Raw genomic sequence first — 17,831 nt, 5'->3', positions numbered from 1 at the left:
TAACTATATTCATATTCATAACCATATTTACTGCTTTTAGTAGCGCTCCTGTGGATTTTGACAATTTTTGTTTTCAAGCCTTACTTTAAAAATATTTTCTCTTCAAGGTGGGGGAGGTAAAAACTTGGTTTTAGTAGTACTTTTTGTAGGGCTTCCTTAATTTTAATTAGTGTTTGCAGTAGTGCTTTGGGGGATTCCTTAGTTTTATTTTTTCACTCATCACTTAAAAAAATTTTTTCTCAATAAAATAAAGGACAATATAATTTCAAAATCACCTTTTATTTTGAACATTTTTCATCTTACCCTTTAGGAACCAATGAGTAGACTAGTATTATTTAAAAAAAAATAGCGCGGATTGTTTAATGCAAAAGCACCTTTCATAAAATGACGGAGGGGGTGGCAGACCAAACTTTTTCAGTGAAAAGTCGCAACAAAAAAGGAAGCAAAATATTAATAATAGCGGAGGGGAGGCAAAGGAACCGATGTCAAATCGGAGCTGTAAATTGGTTCTGAAAATGGGGGAGTGATTCACTAGAACGTTGTATGTGAAACTGAACCCCCTTCCAAATTTTTAAATATTGATTTTTTTTTTTAATTTTCTTTTTATAATCTGGATTATTGCTGTCCAATAATCCGCAGAAATAGTTGAAAAAAGACGAAACGGAAAAAATTGTAAGGGGGTGCCGATTTTTAAAAATATTTTCTTTATTCAAATTGTGCATGATTAAGACTAGAACTTGATTGAAAAACAAAACTACATTTTTCGTGTCCAAAATTATTTATTTACGATTATTTTATTTGTATTTTTCATTGCAGGTTGAAATGTTTTTAGAAACAAAAAATACAAAGCAAATATGTTTTCCTAATGTAAAAAAAAAAAAACTACTAGATCAATTTACATATTTAGAAAAAATATTTGTTTTTGTTTATATATATTTTTTTTAAATTGTTTTTTGTTTACCTCATAAAAAGAAATCCAAATCTTTTTTTTTGTTTTTTGTTTTTTTGTTTTTTTTTGCTAATACGATTCAACGGCGTTTTAAGATAATATAAAAAAAAGAAAATTTTTTTAATAACTAAAATTTAACATTTTAACGTGGGGGATCACTTTCCTATATAAATTTAACGTAAAATGAGACCCCACGTCTTGGCAACGTAGCAAGACATGTAATCGTTAGCATTTTTTCAAGTTTGGTGGCGGACGTAGGGGCAGAAAGGGGAAACGGGTTGGGGGTGAGTTCATAAGTTCCAAACATTTTGTAAATACGTAGAAACACTTCAAAGCGTGTGTGGGGAACTTTTCATTTTTTCAAGATTTGCTTTAAAAAGGTCTCACCGTAAAATATTACTTAATCAGTTAATTATTTTTTCCTGATATTTTTAAGGCTGTTAACACATAAAAAAAAACTAGGATTGACTTGCACGATGCACACTCCCTTGTATTTTAATTTAATTTTTTTTCAACGTATTACACTCCTCTTATATAAAGGGTTTTTCATTTAATCTAAGAGTAATGATGTTAAGACTTTTATTATCGAATGTATTTCGTATTGTTTTCGCTGGTTGCCATGTTTATTTTCGCGCGCTCGAGCATTCAATTTTTTGTGCGTTTATACATTAATTCTGTATACTCACCATTCCATAACTAGCTATAACATATACTGATCTAACGGGTCACGGATATACTAGTATCTATATATATATATATATATATATATATATATATATATATATATATATATATATATATATATATATATATATATATATACCTGCATTAAGCTGGTCTGCACTTTAACTTGTTGCTGGCTATCTTGCTCTTGCTTGTTGCTGGATCTCAACATTTTGAACTGAGAGAGATGTAGCTGACGAACAAAGATAAGACTCTGTAACATCATCTGTGTATAGATACTCCCTCAGGCATTTGTCCTATGGCGATGGAAATGGTCCTATGGCGATGGAAAAGTTGTGACGCGTGAAGGGGTGAAATGCTGGAAGCATGTAATAATTGATCTCAATGACCGTCTTCAGTGTCATGCCTGCTTGAGCGTGTGAATTCTAAAAAAAAAAAGTCATTTTTGGGCTCATGGACTTTGAGTGTCTGAGGGAGTGGCACTCGTCTGACAAGACGTTGCAATAGTCAAATTGAATAGTGAAATGCTCATATCTTTGGTTCTATGGGCCGAAACTATCAGGTCATCCAATAAGTTCGAATTTATGAATAAAGAAAAGAAAATAAACCAAATTTTACATTTTTATTTATTAAAGATTTAATCATCAAAATACCTTCACTGATTTTCTATGACTTCCATCTATTAACAAGCTTATTAATTCCATCGCTCTAAAATCCTTTTGTATTTGATTCGAAGAACTCACAAGTGTCATTTTCAACATTTTTCTTACAAAAGCTGTTCCTTCCAAATGATTTTGTAAGCTACGAAACAAATGGTAGTCTGTAGGAACAAGGTCAGGAGAATAGGGTGGATGAGGTATTTTCTCCCAAGCAAGTTCTTCGATCTTTTGTGAGGTGATTCTTGCTGTGTGGGGTCGTGCATTGTCCTGATGAAACCTTAGCCCTTTTCGATTCACTAGAGCGGGGTTTTCCCCTCAAAGTTTGGTTCAAACACTCTAATTACTGATAGCAGATTTGAGTATTAATTGTTGCATTCGCTGGGAACAATTCAAAGTGAAATATTCCTTGGCTATCCTACCATATTGAAAGAATAACCTTATTCCCATGAAGTTCTCTTTTCGGCCTTGGCTGAGGTCTTCCTCCTTTACCAAACCATCGTCTACGACGCTTAACATTTCGATAAAAAATCCATTTTTCGTGACCAGTCACAAGTCTATCCAAAAAAGGCGAAACAATTTGGCGAGAATGCAGAGAAAAGCAGTGTCGACTCGGAATTTGAGGGGGGGGGGTTTAGACAATTCATGAGGCACCAATTTTCCAAATTTAGGAACTTTTCCAAGTTGTTGAAGATGACAATGAACAGTTGTATGATTTGAACTCAGTTTTATTGTCAATTCCTCAACTGATAAAGCAAGCTTTCCTTCAAGAGCTGCTTCAAGAAACTTATCATCAAACTCAACTGAACGTCTGGTTCGATCTTGATCTTCAAGAGTGAAATCTCCACTTCTGAATTTCGAAAACCATTTTCTGCAAGTTCTTTCATTCACACATTCCTTTCTATAAACTGAGTGAATATTTCTAGCCTGCAAAATTTCATGTATCATATATAGGCTGCTGAGTTTCCTTTCTTGAACTCATAAAACATTATATGTCTCAAATGATTCTTAGGCACTTCCATGTTAGAAGGGTTGTAATCAAATTTAGATGTTATCGTTCTGTAAAAAAAATTAATAAGTTAAAATGCATCTAAACATAAAAATGTAAAAAATATACACAATATTTTTTAAGTTTAGTTTCATTTCAAAACAAAGGTAAAACTTCCGAGAGAACTTATGGGATGACCTGATACATGAAATTTTGCAGGCTTTTTAAAAATTATAACACTAATCTATAGTTAAAATTTTAGCACAATGGGTAAAAAATAACCTATATTTTGAAACCAATAAAATATGCCTAAATTTACCTACATGTGTATATATAGTGTCCTGGTGAACCAGTTTTAGTTTCGCTGCTTTGGGATGAATTTTTCTTAGTTTTTTTTTTTTTTTTTTTTGCTTCGTTGTTTGCCCTGTGGCCTTGTTAGGCCACTTATATATATATATATATATATATATATATATATATATATATATATATATATATATATATATATATATATATATATATATATATATATATATATATATATATGTATATATATATGTATATATATATATATATATATATGTATATATATATGTATATATATATATATATATATATGTATATATATATATATGTATATATATATGTATATATATATATGTATATGTATATATATATGTATATATATATATATATATATATATATATGTATATATATATATATGTATATATATATGTATATATATATATGTATATATATATATATGTATATATATATATGTATATATATATATATGTATATATATATATGTATATATATATATATGTATATATATATGTATATATATATATATATATATGTTGAACTTGAATACATCCAAGTTGTAGTTAGGTGGGAAACAGGCAAACGGAAGAGAGTTTGAAAGGCGTGCACTTCTAAGAAAGAAGCTTTGTTCATGGAATCTACGTTTTGATTTAGGCACAGATAAAGAGTGGGGAAAATTACTGACAGTGGTTTCAGCTAGACGAGTGTTTTTCGTTAAAGATTGGTGAGGGGGGACCAGAGATTGGAGCTCAGACGAGCACTTGCCATGGAAATAACGATAAAACAAAGACAGGCTCGCAACGTTTCTTCTATGGGAGAGAGGTTACAGGGAAGAGAAAAGGGCATCCCCCACTAAGCCACAAACTCTATTTTGTACTCTGTCAAGGCAGGATAGACTGTTTTTAGCAGCTCCAGCCCAGATGTGGCAGCATTACTCCATCATTGGACGTACTTGTCTTTTAAACAGATAGAGAATTGCATCAGTAGTGAGATATCTTCTGGAGCGGTAGAAGGATCCCACCATTTCCCTAGCGACCTGGGCAATAGACTTGATGTACGTGTTCCATTTCAGATCAGGAGTAAAGGTCAAACCCAGAAGTTTATCAAAACATGGAGCCTTCCCAAGACAAGAGCCATCCATTTCAATTGATGCCAGATGGGGATCAGAGCGTTGATGAAAATTGAAAGAATGTAATTCCAAAACGAAATGTGGTCTTTAATAAGGAATGCAAGATAAAGAAAAATATGGATTACTATGAAATAATAGGAATTATTTAAAAAAACAGTAAATTTGCTTATTTACTTTTTTTTTTACCGAATCTCTGTAGTTATATGAATATAGCAATTGGATTATTTTAAAAGCAATAATTGAAAGAATGTAATTTTTAAACGACAATTTTTTTCTGTTTGTTTGTTGACAACAGTTTCATGCGACGATTAAGTTGGGCCCGTCTGCCCGAAGATGGCAGCCTACGCGAGGCGCTTGGACGACACGGGGTTTTTGGCCAACTCGTTCCTTCTCGGTTGACGGCGGCGGAGAAGTTCGAGTTTTTGGCAGCTCATCTCAAATACCGGGAGAAGATTCATGGTGCAAATTTGCTTTGGATGGTGAGACACACAAAATGGTGGATTTTTTTCTTTTTCTTTTTTCTTTCGCTATTCAAAATTCTTTCTTGAATACAGAGTGCGTGGTTGGCACGAGTCGTATTTTCTTAGTTCGTGCGTCATATATATATATATATATATATATATATATATATATATATATATATATATATATATATGTGTGTGTGTGTGTGTGTGTGTGTGTATAATTTGAGGGCTTTGTGTATCGATATTCATATTAAAACCCCTTTTTTCTATTTATTTAAAAAGAAAATACAACTTTAATATATTTAATATAACTTTGTTATACAGGGATCGTGGAATTGCATTCATCTGCAAAAGATCTAGCTAATTTGCATATGTTTTTAAACATTCATTTTAATTAATTCCCTATTAGTTTTTTTCCGTTTTCTCATGATATCATCATGTTTAGTAAACTATTGCGTGTAATTATATTCATGTAGATATTCTACATGATTTATAGTTGCGTAAGATTTGCATAAAAAGGTTATGATAAACATAAACCTCTTTCTATATGTATTTATGTATGGATATAATTATCTGTTTAAAAAGTTTTGCCTACCAAACTCCTCTGTCAGTTTTTGATCCATAGACATGAAACTTAATATATAGGGCATTCGAACACATGCGGAACTTGGGTTTTAGCCGGGGTAAATGGGTGCAAAAGTGTGAAAATTATAAAAATGGAATTTGCCAGGTAAAAGTCGAACGACGGCATTAAAAATATGCATGTCATTGGTTCATGTTTTAATTTTTAACCTTGCAGCAAAAATGTATTCATAGCTCAGGTATTAATGTAAAATCGTAAGTTAAACGTTTTGGTTTCGATTCTCGGTGGTTGCGAATTCAATTTCAATAAATGTCATTTTTTAAAAAACTTTTTAAATCATTACTATATATCATATGACATATCACGGGGTCTCCACTCACGCTGAGCGTGCACAGAATACACATAAATATAAAAGATGCGGCTGTGCAATTTCCACAGGTCCCAATAATAATGAATAATTATTGGGCAATTTTTACGAAACTTTAAGAAAATTAAAATTAAAATTAAGAAAAAATACTCATTGTAAGGTAAGTTTCATATATAAATATTTATTTTTTTGCAGAACAAATGATAGCAAACAAGAATATTTTTTCAATGATTTTTTTCTTTTCATTTTTTTTTTTCAAACCACTATAAATGGTTAGTTTTTAGTTATAAGAAACCAATGATAGCAAATAATTGTTTTCGAAAATGACGTTAGCTGTTGCGATTTCATTGGCTCAGCGTTTTGGGACCTTTCGGCCTTTTTACGTAAAACACCCGAAAACCTCTGGCGATAGCACGGTTCTTATTTTGCTTTGTAGAGATGTGAGATAATGTCAACTTATATGCTTTAATCTTGGCAACATCATCGATATTGAATTTTCTCATATATTGTATATTAATGACGTTCTGTGCTGATATTCGTTTGCAGTTTTCTGTTGATTACGTCATCATTATCCGTGTGACGTCATAGAATAGTTTTGACATTTCAAACACAATGACGCAACGAATGACACGTTGATATTTAACACTATTATATTTATTAAAAACAAATAGTTTTAATTACAAATCGTGTAGGATGTATGTTGAAGTGTCAGGTTACAGGGATCAGTTCTTGCTAAACTTGAACTTCAAAGAAATGTAAACACTGTACGTGCCGAAAGACAAACGGTTATTCTGTCGATTTTTGTTAATTTATTTTCACTTTATTTGCAAACGGGTTTTATTCTTTGGAAATATTTGACTTGTCTATACGTTCACGTCAGTTAGAGATCGATATATTTATTTGGACTGGGCGAGAGTGGGATTACTTTATTGTGTATCGATTATTTACTGTTTGGTTTGTTTTAATGACTCTTGGTATTTTTCAGGACTGGGACGAATCATTGGCGTCTCTGGCACAAGGTCAAGCAGACAGGTGTATTTTTGGGAACGATAATTTATTTTTGTAAGTAAAAAAAAACTTAGAATGAACAAATGTAAAAATTACAATGAAAATAATCTTTTATTTATTATCTTTTTATAGTTTTTGCGAATTCAATTTCAATAAATGTCTTTTATAAGATAAACAAGGTAGAATCCCGCATTTCTCATTCCAGTAATAACGGTACAAATGTTGGTCAAAACGTTGTGGCTGTTTCGGCCCGTGTCAGACCTTGGCAAATCGTACAATTCTTCCACATGCAATCCGAGAATTATATTTATTCTTCAAATACATGCAAGAAAGGACGAAACTGTGAAGCATATACGCAGGTAAGAAATGACCCCTCCCCCCCCAAAAAAAAAATACCAATATCCTAACTACGCAGCGATAAAGAAAAAGAACATTGTTTTATAAAGAACTTGCAGATGTACCCGGCGTTGCCCGGTATTAAATGTAACGTTAAATTCCTTTAAAAAATGAAGTAAAAAAAAAATGGAAAGGAACTGAAACATGTGCAATGCGAATTATATGTTTTTTCTAAACAGTTCACTTCGAAACCAAAGACTAAAGACAGAAAGTCAAGTACGATAACCATTAGGCCAGCTTACCACAATTCTTTAAAAAGTGTTTTCAAACCTACTTATTATTAGCATAAGGAAACTGTCATGTGAACGATCCGCGCATGCGCAGTCGTGACAAACAGATAAAAATTAGATGACCTCTACGTATCAATTTTTTTAATTTTGATCTCTTAGCAACCCTTTTTCCGGATGAAAACCGATAAAAAAAGCTTTTCACATATCTGAATACTCTATATGCTAAATTTTGAGTCTGTAGATCAAACTTTCAAGTATATAGGTTGAGATTTGCCCTCACACACACATTCTCACTTTTATATATAGATATATAAGTCTTTATCCATTGTATAAAGTTTGGACTTTTATTTTCATTCGGAAGATTAAAAAATTTTAACTTTTTTCATTAAGTAATTTTTTAACGTTATATGAAGTCTAATAGCTTTATTAAAATAAAAAAGTTATTGACTTATTCTCGTGTAAAATTGTTTGATCAATATAAAAGTATTTCTTTATTCGTTGTGTTTGCACTGTAGTAATGTTTTAGTATGTCACAAAGGATTCAGTTGCCAGATTAATTAACCACCATTCGTTCACGCATGCAAGCTTAGATAAAGAGGATTATAAGAAAATTTACTTCACAGAATGGTTTATTCATCATACTGAGGCCGCGCTCTTATATCTATGTATGCGAGTAGTATCATACGCATTGTTCTAGCCACCCTTAGAATCAGCTGTTTGCGTAACGTGGCTGTTGCACTCGAACCGTAGTCGTTAAAGTTCAAACCTCTCTCGGACACCCACGTCATCCAGCACCGTCAAAAATGAACAAGCAAACAAACAAAACTAAAATCCGACTCGGCTTTTCTTTCTGTTTTAACCCCTAAAAAGCCAAATTTCTGCCGAAACCGATCACATAGATTTTCCCAAATCTCAGTACCATGTATATCAAATTTCTAGTCTGTAGACTTAAAATTGACAGAGTTATTGCATAGGGAAATGTACACAGACACACACACACATACACACACACAGACAGACACGTTCACTTTTATAGATATATAGATAGATTTTATCACCATTGACTGTTAAATAAACAAAGAGACCGAGGGGCGGAAGCGAGAGTGATAGACATTGTATAAAAATAAAAGCGAGATGTGGAAAGTACACACAATGTGTGAGAATGAATATAATAGGTAGATATTTAGCTAGAGATGATTAACTCGGTAAAATTAATTATAAATTATAGTTAATTAGAATAATTAACATGAATTGTTATTTTAAGCAAAACTCAAAAACTTAGGAACATTTTCGCATGTATTTTTCGCAATTAAAACTTAGAGGAAAAATACTTAAGTGAAGCAAGCGTTTATTAACTAAGTTTTAGTATAACAATTGATAATAATATATCTCTCTAACCAATTTTATTTTGTTACTGATCATTTTGGTGCCTTTTTTATCTTTTTATTCCACTTTTATAGATGGTCTGGTACAGTACAAGAAAAGTTGGATGCGGCCTGCAATTCTGCAATTCTCTTCGGTTTTCAGATAGCGCCAACAAATTCGGTTGGTGGAATTACGTGTGTGATTATTCGCCGCCGTAAGTAATCGGTTCTGTCTGTTAATAATATAGGATTTAACAAGATTGTCGTTCGATGCTGAGGATGGGTGTTTTGCATATACAAAAACAGCATACCTGTTGTCGTCGTGTTACGCTATTGCTTGAGCGGAACCCTAGTATCTCATCGTTATGACTAACACCGAGAGATTCAACCCTGAGGCCAAGTGGGTTGAGACTGGAGTCGTCAGCTAATTGCTAAATTAATGGAAGTATTACTATAATTCTTACGGACCCTGATTGCGTTAGCTATACATGCGCTAGTAGATATCAGGATGGATATATGTATACATAGCCGACTGACAGATTGGACATAAAAACAATAATTCTTTGGATTTAAATGATGAGAAAGTATCAGTGTACTATGATTCTCGATTGTTGGCGAAAAATGTCAAGCCAGAAGATTGATCCCGGGTAACTCTGGCCAAAAATCAGATCGTGAGAATAACATGTGTCCTTGGGGTACGTTTGATATGCAAACAGCTTAGCATAGACGGTTTACCAATCGTTTGCTGGCGAGATTCGGCGTGGTGAGCATTGATTGGTAGACGAAGGGGATCGCGTTCTCCCGACTTGACCACTGCTCTTAATATAAAGAGCTGCACGCCATGTTTTTCAGTTGGAGTTAAGTTGCAGAGTGAGAGCTAGTTTTTGAGTTGCCAAAAATGGTGTAAGATAATCGCGTGAAGCACGCCGGTAACCAATTATGGACAAGTGACCGTATATTTGTGTGGCTTTTTTATTAGCATTTAATATAAAATACGTGGGATATTGCAAGCTTTTGTGAGGCATTTGAATTCTTCATCCAGATATTCTTGGCTGTAATTTCTGAATGCACATAGGACGAAACCAATTATCATACCTGTTTTTATTTTGTTATTATGGTGTGAGTGGAAATGTATGCAATCATATTTTTGTGTAGTTTTGCGGTGAACTCTAAAGGATAGTTTATTATTGGATTTTATAATAAGTATGTCTAGAAAAGATAGTAAGTGATTGTTTTCTGTGGCATAAGTAAATATTATGGAGGGTTCGACTGAGTCTAATTTGTCTTTAATATTATCTATGTGCGTGTTTTCAGGAAGAACATTTGAAATGTCGTCAATGTATCTAAAATATACAAATACTTTGTAAACCTTGCAATATCCCACATATTTTATATTAAATGCTAATAAAAAAGCCACACAAATATTTCCAGGATAAATAAGCAAAAATCATATACACGAGACATTTCTCTCATAAATTGACATTTTCTTTTACCTACACACACCAATAATACAGTAATTTGCGACGTACTAAACAAACTAGGAATTCCAATCATACAAACCACATCACAAACTATATAAAAAACATTAAAAGCAACAAAACATCTCTAAAACAAAGCCATATCCAATGAAGGCATACACACTATTCCTTGCCAAAATTGCCATCGTGTATATGTTGGTGAAACCCAACATAGATTAGAGAAAAGGCTCAATAAACATAAAAGAGATGAAATAAATAGCAATTCTCTGAATGCATTATTTTCTCATTCATTGCAGCATAATCATACTTTTGACTTCAAACCAGCAGAAAAAGTTATATTTATTTCAAATAAACCGCGACGGAGACTTCTTGAATCAGCGCTTATCGCAAATTCAAGTACAATTAAACAACGTGGACGTTTTTATAATGTATCTCCATTAATAAGTAAACTTCTATTAAAAGAACATAATTTAATTTTAGACACAGGTTAACTCTTTCACACCATAGAATAAAACATTTATAATAATTAACATAAATAATAAAACCATAAATTACATAACATTTAAATTATACATTTATATTTTAATTATAACGGATATATTTGTTTTTTTTTTGTTTTTTGTTTTTTACAAAGGCATCACCACATTATCAAGGCCCAGAGGCCACTCAAGGATAAGGGTTAAAGAGTGTACAGTAGAAGTTGGTCAATATAGTAATCATTAGTAATGAAAATTTGGTAAATTTAATAACTTATATGGAACGGCTCATCAAGAACTTATTTACCTTAGACTTGAACACAACCATATTGTAGTCAGCTGGAAAGCAGGAAAACGGAAGACAATTCCACAGGCGTGCAGTTCTAAGAAAGAAGCTTTGTTCATGGAATCTATGTTTAGGTTTAGGCACAGATAAAGAGTGGGGGAAATTATTGATAGTGTTTACAGCTAGACGAGTGTTTCTTGTGAAAGTTTGGCGAGGGGGGACCATAGATTGAAGCTCAGTTGAACACTTTCCATGAAAATAACGATACATCAGAGACAAACTCGCAACATCTCTTCTGTGAGATAGAGGTTGTAAGGAGGAGAAAAGGACATCTCCTACGAGGCTACGAAGTCTATTTTGAACTCTATCAAGGCAGGACAAGTCCTTTCTAGCAGCTCCTGCCCAGATGTGGCAACAGTATTCCATCCTTGGACGTACCTGGCTCTTATATAGATAGAGAATAGCATCAGCAGTGAGATATCTACTGGATCGATAGAAAGATCCCACCATTTTTCCAGCGGCCTTGGCAACAGATTTCCAAAAAGAATATGAATTGCATCATATCTATTTAAATATATTAACGGCTATGTGACGTTATAGTAAAAAGTCTTACTCTCTTTCATAACACTACGCCCCCGCCCTTTTGAATTTCCAACGATGTTATTTTGTTTTTGAAATCGAACAGGGTCATACATCTCATTACATCAAAATTATATTTTCAAATATTTGTACTAGTGTTTTGCTTCTTAATTTTATTCATCCAGAGGAAGTCTCGCAATAAAGACGAAACATTGATGAACACATAACTTGGTTTGTTTCTTTTCTCTCTCTCTCTCTCTCTCTCTCTCTCTCTATCTATCTATCTCTCTCTCTCTCTCTCTATATATATATATATATATATAATGCGCGTGTGTGTGTGTGTGTGTGTGTGTGTGTGTGTGTGTGTGTGTGTAAATGCACTTCATGTGTATGTGTATGTTTGTATTTTTTGTGATTGAGTTTTTTCCTTATGGACTCCAAAATTTCACACAAACGTACATTATGTCTGGGAGTGTTCTTAAGTTTAATCTGATGACCAGGCCTTTATGTGCTTCAGACTTAACCTGCAACATAGCGTTAACTACTTATATTTTCTCTACCTCTCTCCCTCGACCCGGGATTGTACTTTAATCAACTTAGTCTCTGACAGCATAGATACAGCACTCTCCCTGGATACTAGTGCGCAAGTACATGTATTTGTTGACTTTAATGTTCACCACAGTAATTGGCTTGGTTTCTCTACTTACACAGACGCAGCTGGTAGCATAACACATAGCTTCTCTATATCTCATTCCCTATCACAGACAGTTAGGTTTCCGGCATATTTTACAGACCAGCAAGATCAACATACCTCAATTCGAGATCTATTTTTGACCACAGTTCCCGATGAATGTGTAACGAATGCCCATATACCACTCAGGAATGCTGATCACGCTGTGATAATGGTAGAAATCTCCCTAAAATCTCGACCCAAAGCTGAAGAGCTATTACTAAAAACGACAAGGTATGATAGGAAACTATCATTTTTCTTCCTGCAGAACAGTGAGCAAATGAGACTACTGAATGGTTCAAAGCGGCAATTGAAGCTCATGTTCTCACGCGGAAGGTCTATTGTGAAGCTGCCATTGCACAAAGAGAGCATGCGTACTGAAGTCCAGTACAAACACACAAACGTTTATTGAAGCTAGAAGTAATCGTAAGAAAGAAATAGGCTAAGAGAGAATACACCAGAAAACGCCTCGAAGTGCAGAAATTAGGAACTTGTGATTTCTGGAAAATCTACAACAGTGTAGTAAATAATGGGCAATCAAGAATTCCCTCACTATCCAACAATCATGAGGTTGTTTGCACGGCAACCGAAAAGGCTAACATGCTTGCTAGACGGTTTGCGTTAAACTCTACATTGAACTCAACAAACCACCCCATCCCTGATTTTCCTTTGCGAACTGACACCACTTTTCAGATTCATGATATCATGAAAACGTAGACACCTCAAAAGCATGTTGACCCGATCTCATCCCGGCATTACTATTAAAAAATGCTCCGCTCGGGTTGCTCCAGTCCTCTCCAAACATTACTACAAATGCCTTAACGAATATTGCTTTCCTGAGTGCTGTGGTACCAGTTTACAAGAATTCTGGCGAAAGAACTGACCCATTAAATTAGCGCCGCATTAGTCTCTTCCCTCTTTCCGCCAAAATATTTGAGCCCATAATTAATCAAACTCTAGTCTATCACCTTACAGTTGCTAAACGTCTGGCGGACCAACAAATGGATTTAGACAAGCCTGTTCCACGGCAGATATCCCAACTGTAATTTCCGAATGTATATACTATACACTGGAGAAGGCAGGGGAGGGGAGGGCAGTAGCCCTAGATATATCTAAGGCTTCTGACAGAGTATGGTACGATGGTCTTCTCAGGAAAATCAGATCATACGGTATCACCGGACAACATAATTAAATCCTTAAATAAGAGAAGAATCCAGATTGTCTTCGACGGTCGTACCTCTAAACAATATGATATAAATGCGGGTGTACCTTAGGGACCGATCCTTGGACCTTTATTATTCCTAATATTCATAAATTACCTCCCTGATAAAATTGTCTTTGAGATGGGTATATTTGCTAATGACAGCACGCTATATAACAGACAGGAAAACAAATGAACACATATCTAACGCAATGGCATAAACACTGAAGGAAGACCTCCGATCTGTAGTGGAATGGGGACAAAAATGGATGGTCATATTCAATGCTGCCAAGACTAAGCTTCTTTCCTTCAATAATTACGTGAGGCCTTCTTAACCACCAATAGCTAAAGGTAAATTACCTGAAGTACTTCTTTAACTGATACATCGAAAGCATTGTAAAGGCTGCTGCGGAGAAGGTGGGCCCTCTCTACGGTGCTAGAATGTTACTTACACCTGGAAGTATCCTGTATCGCTACAAGGCCACCATGGAGTATTGTTGTCACATTTGGCCTGGTGCATCTGCTACTAGTCTCTCACTCCTGGACTGGATTCAAAAGAGAGTCGCTAACCTGATAGGTCCTGAGCTGTCATTTAAGATTCAACCTCTGTCCCATCGACGAAACGTTGCATCCTTCTGCCTGTTCTACAAGAATTTTAATAACTCCCTACATAGTATTCCTGCACTTATGTCCCTGATAATAACCCATTACATCAAAGTGGCACTTACACTTGCTTGCGGTGAAAATGCAATTTTAAAAAAAATCGAAAAAATCTGATTGGAAAGAAATCAACAGTAAGTTCTTTTATACAACATGAGCGCTTTAGACATGAATGGGTCTGTTTAGAGCACAATTGAAACATGATACTTGAATTTTGCATTTTGAACTTTGAAGCTATTATATATAAAAATAATTTTATAAAATCAACGGTAGGTTCTCTACTATACAATCTAAACTACGCCATTGCGGAATATCGCGAAGGGTCCTCGACTAGATAAGGCAATCAAGCAATTTGATTGAAAAATGGGCGATTTCACTAATTTCGATGATAATAAAAATATTGGAAGTGTGGAACATTCGTTGATTCTTACTACATCTTGGGTACTGTTGAGTCTCCATACTAATATATATATATATATATATATATATATATATATATATATATATATAGTACAAAATAAAAAAGTAAATAAAATTAAAGAAATTTAATTTAATAAATTAGTGAATAATATTAGTAAAATATATTAAGTGAACATAGGTAATTGGTGGCAACGTTAAATGATAATTCGATTGAATTTTTTTTGTTTATTTAAAATAGAGATATGAAAATAGGAACGAGGGGCGTGCAATAAGTAATGCTCCTGACCCACTTCCAGTTCTCTGATCTAGCTGAAATTTTGCATGTGCAATGAGTTATATCTCTACGGGTTATGTGGCAAATTACAGCCCTGAACTTCTTGTGGTTTCTGTTTTACAGGTGTTTGAACTGAGTCAGGTGTGAAATGGAGCCTGTTGAATGTCGAGCAGTGATCCGGTTTTTGCATTTGAAAGGACGCACACCACAGGAGACTTTTGATGAAATGAAAGAAACTTATGGTGATAATGCCCCATCATATGACCTTGTAAAACGTTGTCATCGTGAATTCAAACATGGCTGGAAGTCTGTGGAAACAGCTCCCAGACCTGGTCGCCCCCTCCCCTTCTGCCATTGATGTGGCATCTGTCCGTCAAGTTGAGGCTGCCGTTTTGGGAGATTGGCGCATTACTATTCGCCAAATAGCCCGAGATGTCAAGATTAGTACAGGGTCTGTGGAAACTATCATTCATGACCATTTTGATATGCATAAGGTGTCTGCCAGATGGATTCCCAGGTTGCTCACACCATTACAGAAGCCAGAACGCGTCGAGTGCTCGAGGATGAATTTGGAGATGTGCCAAGAAGATGAGTCAAAGTTTTTCAAAAGACTGATTACACAGGATGAAACCTGGGTCCATCACTATGATCCAGAGACCAAAGCCCAGTCAATGCAGTGGAAGCACTTGGACTCCAAAGAAGGCAAGGGTACAGCCCTCCGCTGGCAAGGTTATCCTCACAGTCTTCTGGGACCAGAACGGAGTAGTGATGGCAGATTTCCTGGTAAAGGGTACCACAATTACAGGAGCCTATTATGCTTCACTTTTGAGGAAATTAAGGGAAGCTATCAAAATCAAGAGGCGGGGCAAGATCAGCAAAGGTACCTTCCTCCTGCAGGACAACGCTCCGGTCCACAACTCGCATGTCGCCAGATCAGAAGCACAGGCGTGTAGTTATGAAATCCTCCCCCATCCTCTCTACTCTCCTAACCTTGCACCCTCTGACTTTCACCTCTTCCCAGCCATGAAGTTGTTTTTGAAAGGAAAGCGTTTCCCAGATGATGCAGCTTTGATTTCTGAAGTCACGTCGTGGTTGGAGAACCAACCTGTGGTGTTCTACAAAAACAGTCTCCAGAGCTGCATAAAACGATGGGAGAAATGCATAACTCTGGGTGGTTCCTATGTAGAGAAAGATTAATAACTGTGCCGAGTTTCGTTGCTCTACTGCTATGGAAAGTGGGTCAGAGCATTACTTATTGCGCGCCCCTCGTAAATATATAAAACTTTTTTAAAAACCTTGGAAAGAAGAGATGTAGGTAAAATATTTTCTCATAATTTTCCTTAAAAGTGAAATAAATTCCATATTGTTCATTGTAAAACGTATGATGATAGGCTGTTCTTGCGAAATTTTTCAAGCGATATAGGATTTGAATTTGTCCGAATGGTCTTGAAACAATTGTAACGAACGATGAAATACACTATTTATTGCTATCAATCCATTCTATATAAAACAATATATATATATATATATATATATATATATATATATATATATATATATATATACATATATATATGTATATATATATACATATATATATATATATATATATATATATATATATATATATATATATATATATTAAGAGGTATATGTGGTAAAAAAGAAGGATAAAAAGTTCTCGGTATGTTACTAGAGCCAAATCTTTGTTAATATTAATTATTATTATTGACTTGAGATTGTAATAATAAAAAACATATATATATATATATATATATATTATATATATATATATATATATATATATATATAATGAGACAGCTCATGAAGAATGAAAACCAGATTGTCAGATGCATTATTTTTGTCGAAGAGTTGATAAACGGTATGTACTTTTTATTATAAGTCCAACCCCTACATAACATAATGCACGTAATGTGTTAATAATAGTTTCCTTACATCTAAATATGAAGATTCTAAATTCAAAAGTGTTCATGCGCTTCTACACATTCCTCGCATACACGCATATCACCCCACCCCTGTCCTTCCGGCAACATTTTTTGTTTATGTGCAAACATACCAAATCTAATGTGACCGGAAACCTTCCCACCCACCAACTTTCATCTCTTGTTTCTTTTAATCGCGAGTCGAAAGTCTGGCGTCTATCTCAGCCAACAAAAACGTACACTTAATTATTCTAATAACACGTTAAAACGTTACGTTAAAACAATGTTGTATTTTTAGAAAGATCAAACAACCGTTAAAACCATTGGCAACATTTTTACACTACAATCATTCGTTTTATGGCATTCAAACAATGAATTTTTATATTGTACTCAGCAAAATTAGGTTCATCCCGGTTATTGCTACTTATAGCAAACGCCTACAAAAAGTACCATATGCATGTGTCTGTCTATCTATCTATCTATCTATCTATCTATAAGACATATGTGTGTATATATATGTGTGTATATATATGTGTGTGTGTGTGTATTACATGTACGTCATAATAACGTTGATACACCAGTTCTTATCAGATCACTGAAGTTAAGCAACGTTGAGCCTGGCTAGTACCATACCGGTCACC

General features: G+C 34.3%; 1 protein-coding gene across 1 annotated transcript in view; it reads left to right on the top strand.

Annotated features, from left to right (window-relative positions):
- The first annotated feature begins 4,967 nt into the window (after positions 1–4,967).
- The window catches only part of LOC145241652 (venom allergen 5-like), a 31,100-nt gene continuing 18,236 nt past the window's right edge, over positions 4,968–17,831 (top strand). Inside the window, exons 1-4 of the mRNA XM_080104786.1 lie at positions 4,968–5,210; positions 7,131–7,207; positions 7,359–7,512; positions 9,240–9,358. Of these exons, the coding sequence (XP_079960912.1) occupies positions 5,031–5,210; positions 7,131–7,207; positions 7,359–7,512; positions 9,240–9,358 (530 nt within the window). The 5' untranslated portion in view covers positions 4,968–5,030. The remainder of the gene's footprint in view (positions 5,211–7,130; positions 7,208–7,358; positions 7,513–9,239; positions 9,359–17,831) is intronic.

This window comes from Euprymna scolopes, chromosome 20 (genome assembly GCF_053919585.1).
Source record: "Euprymna scolopes isolate OS-2025 chromosome 20, ASM5391958v1, whole genome shotgun sequence".
Classification (NCBI taxonomy): domain Eukaryota; kingdom Metazoa; phylum Mollusca; class Cephalopoda; order Sepiida; family Sepiolidae; genus Euprymna; species Euprymna scolopes.
Note: the sequence above shows the minus strand (reverse complement) of the source record. Positions and strands in the feature narration are given on the sequence as shown.